This window comes from Trematomus bernacchii, unplaced genomic scaffold (assembly GCF_902827165.1).
Source record: "Trematomus bernacchii unplaced genomic scaffold, fTreBer1.1, whole genome shotgun sequence".
Taxonomy (NCBI): Eukaryota; Metazoa; Chordata; class Actinopteri; order Perciformes; family Nototheniidae; genus Trematomus; species Trematomus bernacchii.
This window is the reverse complement of record NW_022987621.1, coordinates 294,012-307,466: the sequence shown is the minus strand read 5'-3', so window position 1 is coordinate 307,466 and position 13,455 is coordinate 294,012. Positions and strand designations below refer to the sequence as shown.

General features: G+C 43.4%; 1 protein-coding gene across 1 annotated transcript in view; it reads right to left on the bottom strand.

Moving 5' to 3' along the window:
- LOC117484322 (sodium/calcium exchanger 2-like) overlaps positions 1-13,455 on the bottom strand; it is a 289,186-nt gene that overhangs the window by 86,933 nt on the left and 188,798 nt on the right. Inside the window, exons 4-6 of the mRNA XM_034132798.1 lie at positions 11,150-11,654; positions 4,658-4,795; positions 3,887-4,114 (exon numbers count right to left, since the gene is read on the bottom strand). Of these exons, the coding sequence (XP_033988689.1) occupies positions 3,887-4,114; positions 4,658-4,795; positions 11,150-11,548 (765 nt within the window). The 5' untranslated portion in view covers positions 11,549-11,654. The remainder of the gene's footprint in view (positions 1-3,886; positions 4,115-4,657; positions 4,796-11,149; positions 11,655-13,455) is intronic.

The following is a 13,455-nucleotide window of genomic DNA, read 5'->3' as shown; positions in this document are numbered from 1 at the left end:
AGTGAAGAAGCTTAATATTTAAAACAAAAGGTTTAAAAAAGGTATAAATAACAAAATGTATAGCCTCAATGTCCTGAAATAGCTAAATAATGTAATAGTTGAATGGTTTCTGTAGCTGAAAGTAGGCTGAAGGAGTTAGATATTAAATGTAAGTAGTAGTGAATGAATGTTTACAAACACCTGTGTGTGTAAGCCCAGAGATCAAAGGTAACCATGGTGACAACGTTATCAAACACCTGTTTACGTGAGCCCAGAGATCAAAGGTTGGCATGGAGATGTGGAAAGGAGAGCCTTTCCATTGTTCTGAAGGAGAAATAAACCTCTTACATTTCTAACTATAGTTTAAAAACGGTAGCTGCTTTCGGTAAAATGTCAACGTGTGTGTGTGTGTGTGTGTGTGTGTGTGTGTGTGTGTGTGTGTGTGTGTGTGTGTGTGTGTGTGTGTGTGTGTGTGTGTGTGTGTGTGTGTGTGTGTGTGTGTGTGTGTGTGTGTGTGTGTGTGTGTGTGTGTGTGAGTGGGGGTGGGGGTCTGTGTGTGTGTGTCTGTCTGTCTGTCTGTCTGTGTGTGTGTGTGTGTGTGTGTGTGTGTGTGTGTACTAGTCTGTCTGTGGGCGTGTCTGCTCTGATTAGATGATGCCACTCAGGTGTGTGGCCCCAATCTGCCCAGCAACACCATGGTAACCAACTGCAGAACTGAGTCCCATTAAGAATGCATTGAGGATTATATCTGACCATTTTGCCACCTGTTCAAAAACTATGGCTCCTATCAAAAAATGAACAGACTGTGAGCATCAGGGAACCCCAATGAACTGATAGATGTGTTTTTGGGGGGTTTTGTGTTTAAAATGTGGAGATGGGAGCAGTTTTTTTTTATTTTTCATCGTAGGAGAATTTTTCCTACATTTTTCATGAAAAATGATGTCCAAGGGTTTGGGAATGATGGCAGGTTTAAAAAAAAAATTGGCCGAATTTCAAGCACTCCTCCACTCTGTTTTGAGATCAAAGCACTCTAGACTTAACGAGCTGCGCAATACACACTAATGTTAAAATCTGAAGAAGGCCTCTTTACCAAGCTCCAAACTAAGTTAAAGTGGACCTATCATGCTATATTTGAATAATATAGTGTAGGACCATACCTATATAAGGCATATTTATACTTTTTTTTTTTCAAAATACCAAACAGATCATGCATTTTAGCCATGCCTCATTTTGCTCAATTTGACCATTTCTAGCTCTGTTTTTGCAAGGGCTGATTCTGTGAGAACAGCACCATCTACTGGCCTGGCATATGTACTACAGCGTCTCCAGCGCTTTCGAACGGCAATGGCCGTGGCTGTCTCCTCCTGATTGGTGGAGTTGGCCCAATAGCCGTAGCGCCACTGTCCTGACGTCAGGACAGTGTTCAAATCTGGATCAGTTTTTATCAGATCCGTTGCAGCCCCTTTTTTAGAGATTTGGGTATGGAGGAAAATAGAGAGGGTTGTGTTTTCTGACACTTGGTGAGTTCCCTGGAACACCGGGGAGACATATTCATGTATAAATGACGTACAAAAGTGCATTTTGCATGATAGGTCCCCTTTAAATATCTCAAAAAGTGTAAAAGATATGAGTTTTATAGCTGAAGGTCTTGTGATCATTTTAAAGTTGGAATGAAGTCTTTAGCTGAAAGTATGTGGAAGGAGTAGCATTTGGCGCAAGTTGTAGGTAAAAGAGGATTTGAAGGTTCCTCCCATTGACTTCCATGTTAAAAAAAGAGTTTAAAAAGCTGAATATTTCAAAAAGTATGACATATTTTGAAAAAGTTGAAAGTTTCCCATCGATTGCTGAAAAGTCTGAATAGTTTGATATTTGAATGGTTTCTGTAGCTGAAAGTATGCTGAAGTTATTCAACGGCAAAGTATTGGTGGAAATAAGAATAAAGATTCGAAGAACTATAGTGGAATGCTGTAAACAGCATTCGCACTAATAAGAAGAAGATGATTCAAGAAACAGAAGAACAATGGTGGAATGCTGCACAGCATTCGCACTAATAATAATAGATTTATTTTGTTAGCGCTTTTACAGGTGCTTCTGATGAGCGGAGGCAGCGGGAAGGGGTGTGGTGGTGCAGCAGGTCTGTGAGGTAGGGGGGGGCTGATTGTTGAGGGCTTTGTGCGTTATGAGCAGGACTTTGAAGTCGATTATTTGACAGTGTAGGTTCTGGAGGACAGGAGTGATGTGGTCTCGGGAGCGGGTGTGGCGGGCAGCAGAGTTCTGGATATGTTGGAGTTTATTGAGGAGGTTGGATGGTATGCCGTAGAGGATGCTATTGCAGTAGTCGAGTCGTGATGTGATGAATGCATGAATCAGGGTTTCAGCAGCAGAGGAGGAGAGTGATGGGCGGAGTCGGGCAATGTTTTTGAGGTGGAAAAAGGCGGTCCTGGTGATGTGATGTTTATGTGGTGATTGAATTTGAGCTGACTGTCGAAGATGACTCTGAGGTTGCGGATGTGAGGGGGGGGGGGGGGGGGGGGGGGGATAGAGTGTTGCCGTCAAGGGTGAAGTTGAAATTCTGGATGGCTTTGGTACGGGATGGGGGGCCGATGATGATGATGTCTGATTTGGCACTGTTCAGTTGGAGATAGTTTGTTTGCATCCATGCTTTTATTTCTGAGAGACAGTTGGTGAGAGTGGAGTGTGTTGTGGGGGTGATGGTTTTTGTTGAGATATAAAGTTGGATGTCATCGGCGTAGCAGTGAAATTGAAGGTTGTGGCGACGAATGATTTTGCCAAGGGGGAGCATGTAAAGGATGAAGAGGAGGGGGCCAAGCACCAAACCCTGGGCGACGCGTTGGGACAGAGGAGCAGTGGACGAGGTGCAGTTGTTGATGTTGATAAACTGATGTCTGTCGGTGAGGTATGATTTCACCCAGGAGAGTGCAGTGTCGGTGGTGACGTGGTGTTGAGTGATGATTCGAGGAGGGACAGCAGGATGGTGTGGTTGATGGTGTCGAATGCTGCGGTGAGGTCGAGGAGGATGAGGATGTTCAGGTTGCCGGAGTCAGAGGAGAGGAGGAGGTCGTTTGTGATTTTCAGAAGAGCTGTTTTGTTGCTGTGTTTTGATCGGAAACCGGATTGAAATGGCTCAAAGAGGTCATTGGAATTGAGGTGGTATTTAAGTTGTGAGGCAATGACACGTTCAAGTATTTTTGACAGAAAGGGGAGATTTGAGATGGGCCGGAAGTTGGACATGATGTCGGGTGTGAGTCCAGGTCTTTTGAGAATGGGTGTGACAGCAGCCAGTTTGAGAGAGGGGGGAACTGATCCAGATCTGAGGGAGGAGTTAATGATGGTGGCGATGAGTTGGGAGATGGCAGGAAGGCTCTCTTTAACAAATTTGCAGGGCATTGGGTCAAGTGTGCAGGTGGAGTTAATTCCAGTCATGAAGTCGGACAGTTGCATGGGGGTCACAGGGGAGAAGTGGGACAGGGGATTGTTGTAAATCGCCACAAAAGCTATTTATTTGTAACCTTATTATTATTGAACACCTTATTTTTAATTGCAGACTCAATGCCAACCAGCGCACACCTGATTATAAACCAGCGGTTGCAAGGGATACACCTGCAGTTATATTGAAAAAAACAACAACTTGGCCTTCATAAGAATAATCATATTGAAATATGCCAATGTTGATATGTCCACAGTCAAAGCTTATCTATCCAAGTAATGATGTGCAAATCCAGGTTATTAATACCCGACATGTTATGAGAGCCAAACCACACTGCAGAATGAACCACCATTCACCAACCAACCACTGACCAGACGGGTCAGCCCTAGTGAGGGTGAAACCATTAATTAGCCTTGCAGGATTCATAGAGTATACGCTAAAGCTCGGTGAGTGTCTCACCTCCACGACGCCGGGCGTGATGACGGCCAGGATGAGGTAGAGCCAGATGTAGGCGAAGATGCTCCAGAAGGAGGTGATGAAGAACACCCGGAGGTGTTTGATCTTTCGGGTCTCACCCTCAGGGATCGTCCACACACAGATCCCCAAGATCACAAACATGTTGAAGGCGGCGCTGCCAACGATAGTTGCTGGTCCCAACTCACCAGCCTTGAAGCCGTGACCACACACCTGCAGAGAACACGTGTGTGAGGAGTGTGTCAGGAGGGGAGGGTGGATACAGAGCAGTGACAAGCATCCAAACACACTCTCTACAAGGCACGGACAGTCATTATTGTTCTAAAATAAGAGAAGAGTAATGCCCACGCTTTGAAAAGCCAGTCTGATGTCCATCAATCTCTTTAATTGAATAACATGTTATCTGCTGAAGAGGTTATTGTTTTACAGATACAACTAAGAAAGAGTGTTTTGATTTAGCATAGAGAAATGGAACATGATGAAAACAGAAGGACCCAGAGAGAGAGAAGCAGGGAATAGAGTGCTGACGGCATACATAGATTCACATCAAACCCAAAAGTTTGACAGGATGTTTGTGTGCGTGTGTGTGTGTGTGTGTGTGTGTGTGTGTGTGTGTGTGTGTGTGTGTGTGTGTGTGTGTGTGTGTGTGTGTGTGTGTGTGTGTGTGTGTGTGTGTGTGTGTGTGTGTGTGTGTGTGTGTGTGTGTGTGTGTGTGTGTGTGTGTGTGTGTGTGTGTGTGTGTGTGTGTGTGTGTACCTCTATAACAGACAGCAGTATCTCTGGAGCACTGGAGCCGAGAGCCATGAGCGTCAGATTGGACACGGTTTCGTTCCAGATTCGAACCGTGGCCACGGATGTTTCCCCGTTAGGCAGAGTGATGGTCACCTGCTTCTCCTGATGGCCCAAACACACATTATCTGGACTAACTGTACATCAATTCCCTGGAAAACTTGAAGGTTTAAACTCACTCACTGTAATTTCCCACATGTGTACCCAGTTATTAATTGGCTTCAGAATGCTTATAATCAAATGTTTTCTGATTTGGAAAATTCACTGAAACTAGTTTTTATTGTTCCGCTGTCTCTGGCATGTGTTCCCTGTCTGCCAGCTGAATATTATACAACACTCACTAACGGCATGTTTAACTCCTATAAGGCTCAATAGTGTACCAGTTAAATGTTTTGGATAGGAAGGCTGCATGAAGATTTAATCTTGTTATTTATTAACAGACATGATATTGTTTTACCTCTTAAACCTTTTATCTTTTTCACATGTTATTTGTCTGAACTATTTTCCATCTGAGGATTTAAAAAAGTATTTTAACAAACGTAGCATACCTGAGAAAAATAAAGTTAATGTGAAAATAAAAGAGACTTTCTGTGCAATTAACTGAAGCCATATGTTATAATTTTTCATTAAAATTAGTTAGCTTTAAAAAATGTATTAAGTTTGATGTTTGATACACACATTCTGTCTTTGTTTCATCATGTGACTGTTAGCAGTGTTAGGGGTCCGTGGAACAGGGCTCTGTTACAGTTTATATTTCTCACTGCTGTGGGGATATGGTACGCCCTTTTTTCTTTCAGGATTCAGCGGCTCTTTTTGATCTTTTTTTTACTCTTAGTTTGGATTAAATGTGATTTTTGTAATAAATGCTTTATGGAATTTGACTGATCTAAGAAGAGTGAGTTCTGCCAGCCTCGACTATCAGAATTCCAAAATCCTTCAAATAATAATAGCTATTGATATGGTAATTCTGTTTAAAGTGAATAATTCAATTATATTATAATCATATTTCCAAATTCATAATGTAGTATACTTTATGAGACTATTTCATGAAACAACAATAATAATTGTCCTCGGGTGTGTAGTGCAGTGTAATTGAGGTGATTTAATGTCAATTAGGTCAAATAAATTATCACAATTAATATTAAATAGAATTACTATATCAGATCATTATGAATTCTTTAAATACTTAACTGCTGTGGCAGTTATTATCAATCCTTGTTTATGTTTAATAAATATCCACTGTTTGATTAATATTAATGATAATGAATAATTATCATACCGATACCGTTATGTACTGTGCAGGTCCCTCCATTAACGAGGCTGTTGTTGAATTGCAAGCTGCTTTTAACATTATTCAGACTCAGCTCTCTGAGCTTAAGCTTCTTTTAAATGTTGATAAAACCAAGGTAATGCTCTTTTCAAAAGCTAAAAAGACACCAGAGCCTGTTTTAGATATTTTAACTACGCAAGGAATAAAACTTGAAGTGGTTGCCTGTTACAAATACCTTGGTATCTGGCTTGATGATTGTCTCACTTTTAAATGTCATGTCAATAACCTGCTTAAAAAACTGAGGGTTAGACTAGGTTTCTTCTACAGGAACAAGTCCTGTTTCTCGCTCGAGGCCAGAAAAAGGCTAGTCACTGTGACCTTTTTACCTTTGCTGGACTATGGGGATTTGATTTATATGAATGCACCTGCCAATTGCCTGGTCAAGTTAGATGCTGCGTATCACAGTGCACTGAGATTTGTGACAAACTGTAAAGCATTAACCCATCACTGTACCCCGTATGCAAGGGCTGGTCTGCCTTCACTAACTGCACGGAGGCTCAGTCACTGGTACATTTTTATATATAAAGCCATGTTAGGGAAACTTCCATCCTACATCTGCTCCCTGATCTCACGGCGAACTGTAAGTGGCTACTGCCTGAGATCGCATGCTGTGGTTTTATTAAATGTGCCAACTGCTAGGACTGTCTTAGGGAAGATAGCATTTAGATGCGCAGCTCCACTGTCCTGGAACAGTCTGCAATTAAAATGGAAACTGAGCAATCTGGTGCCACTCAATGTTTTTAAAGCTCGGTTGGATGCTACTCAATCGGAAGCTGTTGGTACCTGTGCATGTGGATAGTATGTAAATTGTAATCCCTGTAATGCTACTGTATGATGTCCTTTTGTTGTTCTGTTTATGTTTTTAATGTTTCATGTGGAACCTACTTGAGCAGGTCTCCCTTGAAAAAGAGGTCAATGATCTCAATGGGATACAACCTGGATAAATAAAGGTTTGAAATGAAATGAAATAATGGTTGATAAACCAGACTTGCTCAGATTAGTTCCCCGACATGTTGGTGGCTACTTTTGAGAAATATTACTTTTGACACCAAAAGTGAGGCGTAGCTACCCAACACCCCTTACAGCCCGTCCCCAGAAAGCACAATGTGGAGATCAGTGCACCACTGAGTGCTCATTATAGTTGTGAATGATGATTTGCTGTATGAGAGGAAATGACAATTTTGACATCATTATTCTTATCATTCTGTTTTTAATAAACATGATAAAATGACAATGGTTTGATATTCGCAGTAATCTTTACTGTAAATGTTGAAGCGAACCTTTTGACAGTTTTTTTATTTTGTTTTGTCTTGTGTTTTTAGTGTTATTTTATTTGTATTTATTTGTGAGATGGGGATCTCCCTAGGTTGCTATTAGTCTTTTTCTCTTAGGAAGCTTTCCTTACTGAGGGATATGACCATGATAAGAGCAGTTTGAATCCTCTAGATCAGCGGCCCCCAACCTTTTTCAACTCAGGGCCCACATTTCTTTTCGCGGCCCACATTCAACCATAAACAATACGGAGGCTAAATAAAGTTCTGATTGGTCAATTCAGAACATGTGACACGTTGTTAATCCAGTAGAACAGACCGCTGTCAAGGACTGTAATGACCGTTGCTAAGGAGGATCAAGAAAGAGAAAGGAAAAGAGGTTCAAATAAAAAAAAATCTTAATAATGAAATGTTTCCACACAAATCATAATGTTTTGCAAATTATTTGGCGGCAAATATTGAATTTACATTTACACCCTTTAATATTTTATTTGGGCTTTTAGATGAAGACCGCACCAAGTTAATACATACAACTATTCTTCTGGCTAAAATACATATTTTTAAAAGTCAATCAAGGAGTAATCTTAATTTAAGGTGTTTGAAGAGTAGATTAAAAATACAATTTATTTTTGAAAAAATGATTGCCACAAAAAAGCAAAGGGTGGCTCAACATGCCATGAAATGGGAAATGAGTGTGTTGCTGCTTTGATGAAGCCTAATTTGATAAAGTTTCAAAATAATTTCTGAAATATTTCGTTAATAAATATTTCATGAGTAATATAGTTGTCTTTGTCACATTTTATTTGGCATTAGTAAATAATTATGCACATTTACAGATATTTTACATGATATGAGTGATAACACGTGTTATAAGGGCTATTTTGCACAATAGGTGTGCCTTGAGATTTTTACTTGTCCTTTGGTGTGCCTTGGGCACAAAAAGTTTGGGAACCACTGAGCTAGCCCACTCTGTTCTGATGAGTCCACCACCGTTACAGCGGAACATCAGTGATTATGTGTTACAATGGCGTTACTTAGCAACCAGAAAATGACACCAGTAGGCCTAAGGAGGACAAACAGATGAGAATGCTGCGTGGGGTCTGGGTGCCGTGTTGGCTGGACGTTGCACGGCTCGCTGCTGCGAGGAGCGGACAGTGTGAGCTGGGTTAATTAATTCCTGCTTGCTACGTGGGATCTGCGAGACAGCGAGACATCGCGAATGGACGCGGGAAGGTCCACCCCCCATCATGCTGTCCTTCTACCGAGGCGCCACCGAGAGCATCCTCAGCAGCTGCATCACGCTGTGGTTCGGAAGCTGCACCGCCGCCGACCGCAAGAGCCTGCAGCGCATAGTGAACTCTGCCCAGAGGATCATCGGTGCCTCACTCCCCTCACTACAGGACATATACAACACCCGCCTCACCCGCAAAGCACTCAGCATTGTGGGTGACTCCACCCACCCCTCCAACAGCCTCTTCAGCCTCCTGCCTTCAGGAAGAAGGTTCCTCAGCCTCAGCTCACGCACCTCCAGGCTGGGCAACAGCTTCCTCCACCAGGCGGTCAGGTTGCTGAACTCTCTCCCCTCCCTCCCTCTCTCCCCCTCTCTGACATCTCTCCCCTGAACTCTCCACCCTGCCTCCGACCTTTCTCCCCTGCCCCAAATGGTCCTGGACTCTAACCCCCTAACTCACTTTTCTGCCCCGCTGCTACTGCACTGAAACTGTACTTTGAACACTTAAATTATATTATTGACATTTTAAACTGTATACCCCGGTTATCTAGGCCCTTTGTTTTGTTTAATGTATACCCCGTTTATCTAGGCCCTTTTTGTTTTTTGTTTGATGTATATATGTCACACTGTAGGACTGCGGGAAACGATATTTCGATATTTCTGGATGTACATTGACAATAAAGCTGACTTTGACTGACTTTTGACTTTGAAGGGGGGGGGGGGTGCTGAGGGGGCTGCAACACCCCCATCTGTGAGGCTCCACTAGCACCCGCACCCCCCCAACCACCCCCAAACGCAGCGCACCTACAGTGTAAGCGCCACAGTTTCGCCGCTGCGAGGCTCCACTAGCACCCCCCCCAGCGCATCACAGTTTCGCCGCTGAGAGAGTGTGTGTGTGTGAGGAGCTCCACGGATTGGTCCATATGGTCACGTCACTGTACCCAGGAAGAAAAAGAGAAATCTCCAAAGAGGCGTTCTGGGGCAGCATAGACAGGTCTTTTCTGTGTTACTTTGAGGGTTTGTGACTCTGCAGACCGTTTACATGCAGAAAAAGCTGCATAACACACAAGGGGACGGGTAATAACCGGAAAAGCATGACATGGGACCTTTACGTTTTCCGCACTCTTGCGGGACTATCTCCGCGTATAAAAACAAACAATGGATGTATTTTATGAACATTTATCCATGCTGAAAGTAGATTTAAATGACTTAGGAGTGAGATAGAGATTATTATCTAATATATGCATCCAATGAAGCATTGCATGACGTCTGTTGATGATCAGAGGCTGTTGTTGGGGCTGCATAAACGTTTTTTTATTTGTTTTTGTAGGCAGACCATGCAGGCCAGCCCGATGGTCACCAAGGTTCATGTTTTAATAGCATTTTAACAAAAAAAGCCCAGGCGAGCCTAACATGTGAAAAAATGGCTTAGACCTCAGAGAGTTAAACTTGGGCATGCGACCATAGTTTTACTGTATTTTGTTTGGAAAATCCACAGCGGAGGTTTGTGTCGTACTACATCCGGTGTATTTTGCATATCTCTCAGTAGCCAACGATCTGTGGTTGGCTCGGACATAAACTCCGTAATAAATGTAGTCTACATTTCATAAGAGGTGTAAAACCTGTGAGCATTTTAAATCGCATTTGAACTAAATGCTTATATAATCTGTAGTTGTATTTGTATTGTTGATTTAATGTGTGAACGAGGCGATACAGAGAAGGTTAAGCTGTCATTATTAGGCTGTTATGTACTGTGGGAGTGGTAATAAAAAAAGAAAAAATTAATTTTCAATTTTTATTTTGTAATCATCTTGCGACCCCCACTCGGGGTCTCCCACTTTGGGAACCCCTGCACTAGAACATCCTTTACCAACATAAGTAAGATAATGCTGTCCCACAATACCTTGTGGCTGCATGATATTAAGTGACGCATCAGTCGTCATGACTCATGACTCATGACATACAGATGAAGTTCATGTAAGTAATGGTGCTTATTACAATCTGGAATCTTATGCCATAACTTGTTAAAAATTGTTATATATATTATTTTTTTTATTTCTCCACTTTGAAACAAATAATTACTGATTCGTGTGGTGTTTCCCAATTTAAGTTTGTTCTCTAAAATGTTGAAATGGTGATATGTACAGAAGCAGATTTGTATTCAAATATTTTAAAACCATTAAACTCATTTGGATTCATGTTGAGTGGACAGATGGTGAGAGTGAGAATAAATAACAATGATGTTGGCATCATAATGACGTCGCTCAGTGAGTGCAGTCGGATTATTTTTAGTCCTGATGAATTCTTCTTCACATCATTTCTTAACCCGATAACATTTTTCATCGAGGCCAAGAAAAAGTGTTTAGGAAAAGACAAAGAAAGAGCTAAAGTTGAAGAGCTAAATTCAAGCACTTTCAATTACCCATATCTACACTGAAAGAACAGAAACGTTGACTTTAATTAAATGTATTATGTCAACAGATTCCACATAACTGTATTGTGTTAGTTGAAAGCAATAATATTAAGTACACAAAAAAAGTGTTTTCAGTGTGTCTATTTTTCAGTGTCTTCCTTGTTTTCACACAAATATCTAAACTTTCAAGACTCTTTAACACTCTCATCCTCACCTGGGAGGTGATGACCTCGATGGAGGCCATGAAGCGGTCTGCGATGATGGAGACCCCCAGGAACATGTACATGAGCGAGGCGAAGTAGATCACCGCCCGGGCCACCTGCTCGCCCACCGCCGGCCGGTTGGGCTGCCAGACGGGCAGCAGGATGCCGGGCCGGCACATGGACACCTCCCCACACTTCTCCTTTTTGGCAGGCGTGGTGCTGTTGCCGTAAGGCATGGAGGGCGGGAAGAAGGAGGGGAACATGGAGGGGGAGGCCGAGCGGGCCTCGGGGTCACTGCTGGGGAAGCTGCTGGGGTCACTGCGCTGGGACTCCGACTGGCAGGGAGGCAGTGGGAGGAGGAAGAGGAGGATGAGGAAGAGGAAGGGGGCGGGAGCGGCCAAGAGAGACATGGCGGCGTGTTGTCCCACAAGAAGACAGCGGGGATAGGCTGAGGAAGAGGGAGGTGGGGGGGGGGGGAGATACTGCGTAGAGCTGAGGGCGGTGTGACTAGCTCACCTACAGGGGGAGGACGAGAGAAGAGAAAAACAGAAAATGAGTTTTTGTAACAGAAGACAAGTTTAAAATTCTAACGGCAACAGGGAGCCTTTCTTTCTCTTTGGTTACAGCTTGTTCCATTTGGTTTTGACAAGGCACACATGAGAGGAGTCTCACTGAACACCAAACACCTTTCAGAGGACTGGACATGTTCACCTGAGTGAAAGATGTTATGCTGAAGCTGTTGAGTCCTTTTTCATGAAACAAGAGGAAATTGTGTGTCTGTGTGTGTGTGTGTCTGTGTGTCTGTCTGTGTGTCTGTGTGTCTGTGTGTCTGTCTGTGTGTCTGTCTGTCTGTGTGTCTGTCTGTGTGTCTGTCTGTGTGTCTGTGTGTCTGTGTGTCTGTCTGTGTGTCTGTCTGTGTGTCTGTGTGTCTGTCTGTGTGTCTGTGTCTCTGTCTGTCTGTCTGTGTGTCTGCGTGTCTGTGTGTTTGTGTCTCTGTCTGTCTGTCTGTGTGTCTGTGTCTCTGTCTGTCTGTCTGTGTGTCTGCGTGTCTGTGTGTCTGTGTGTCTGTGTGTCTGTCTGTGTGTCTGTCTGTGTGTCTGTGTGTCTGTCTGTGTGTCTGTGTCTCTGTCTGTCTGTCTGTGTCTCTGTCTGTCTGTGTGTTTGTGTCTCTGTCTGTCTGTCTGTCTGTGTGTCTGTGTCTCTGTCTGTCTGTCTGTGTGTCTGTCTGTGTGTCTGTGTGTCTGCGTGTCTGTCTGTGTGTCTGTCTGTGTGTCTGTGTGTCTGTGTGTCTGTGTGTCTGTGTGTCTGTGTGTCTGTCTGTGTGTCTGCGTGTCTGTCTGTGTGTCTGTCTGTGTGTCTGTGTGTCTGTGTGTCTGTGTGTCTGTCTGTGTGTCTGCGTGTCTGTCTGTCTGTGTGTCTGTCTGTGTGTCTGTGTGTCTGTCTGTGTGTCTGCGTGTCTGTCTGTCTGTCTGTGTGTCTGCGTGTCTGTCTGTCTGTGTGTGTGTCTGTCTGTGTGTCTGTGTCTCTGTCTGTCTGTCTGTCTGTGTGTGTGTCTGTGTGTCTGTCTGTCTGTGTGTCTGTCTGTCTGTCTGTGTGTCTGTCTGTCTGTCTGTGTCTATGTCTGTCTGTCTGTGTGTCTGTCTGTGTGTCTGTGTCTCTGTCTGTCTGTCTGTCTGTCTGTCTGTGTGTCTGCGTGTCTGTGTGTCTGTCTGACTGTGTGTCTGTGTGTCTGTCTGTCTGTCTGTGTGTCTGTCTGTGTGTCTGTGTGTCTCTGTCTGTCTGTCTGTCTGTCTGTCTGTGTGTGTGTGTGTGTGTGTGTGTGTGTGTGTGTGTGTGTGTGTGTGTGTGTGTGTGTGTGTGTGTGTGTGTGTGTCTGTCTGTGTGTCTGTGTCTCTGTCTGTCTGTCTGTCTGTCTGTCTGTGTGTCTGCGTGTCTGTCTGTCTGTCTGTCTGTCTGTCTTTTGACACTGGAGTCAGCAACATAACTTCCAGACTGGGAAATGAGTCTATGAGAGGAGCTGAGAATGCATCATTTGTCTTGCAGAGGTCTGTATCCTCTGAGTGCCATTTTAGTTTTCTAACTTGTAATCCGGAGAATTTAGTGAGCTGTGATTCATAGCAGATGACGTGATTCAGCGTCACTCTGATGTGATGCTGAGTCACCGGTGGTCCATCGAAGGCCGTGGGCAAACCATGGTGGTCTGGCAATAAAGACGTTATTTATATGAGCATGGTTCTAGACTTTCCCCACCCCATGCTACTTTGGATGAGGGCTGTAATGAAATATCAATACAGAATCATAATGCAATATTACGTTT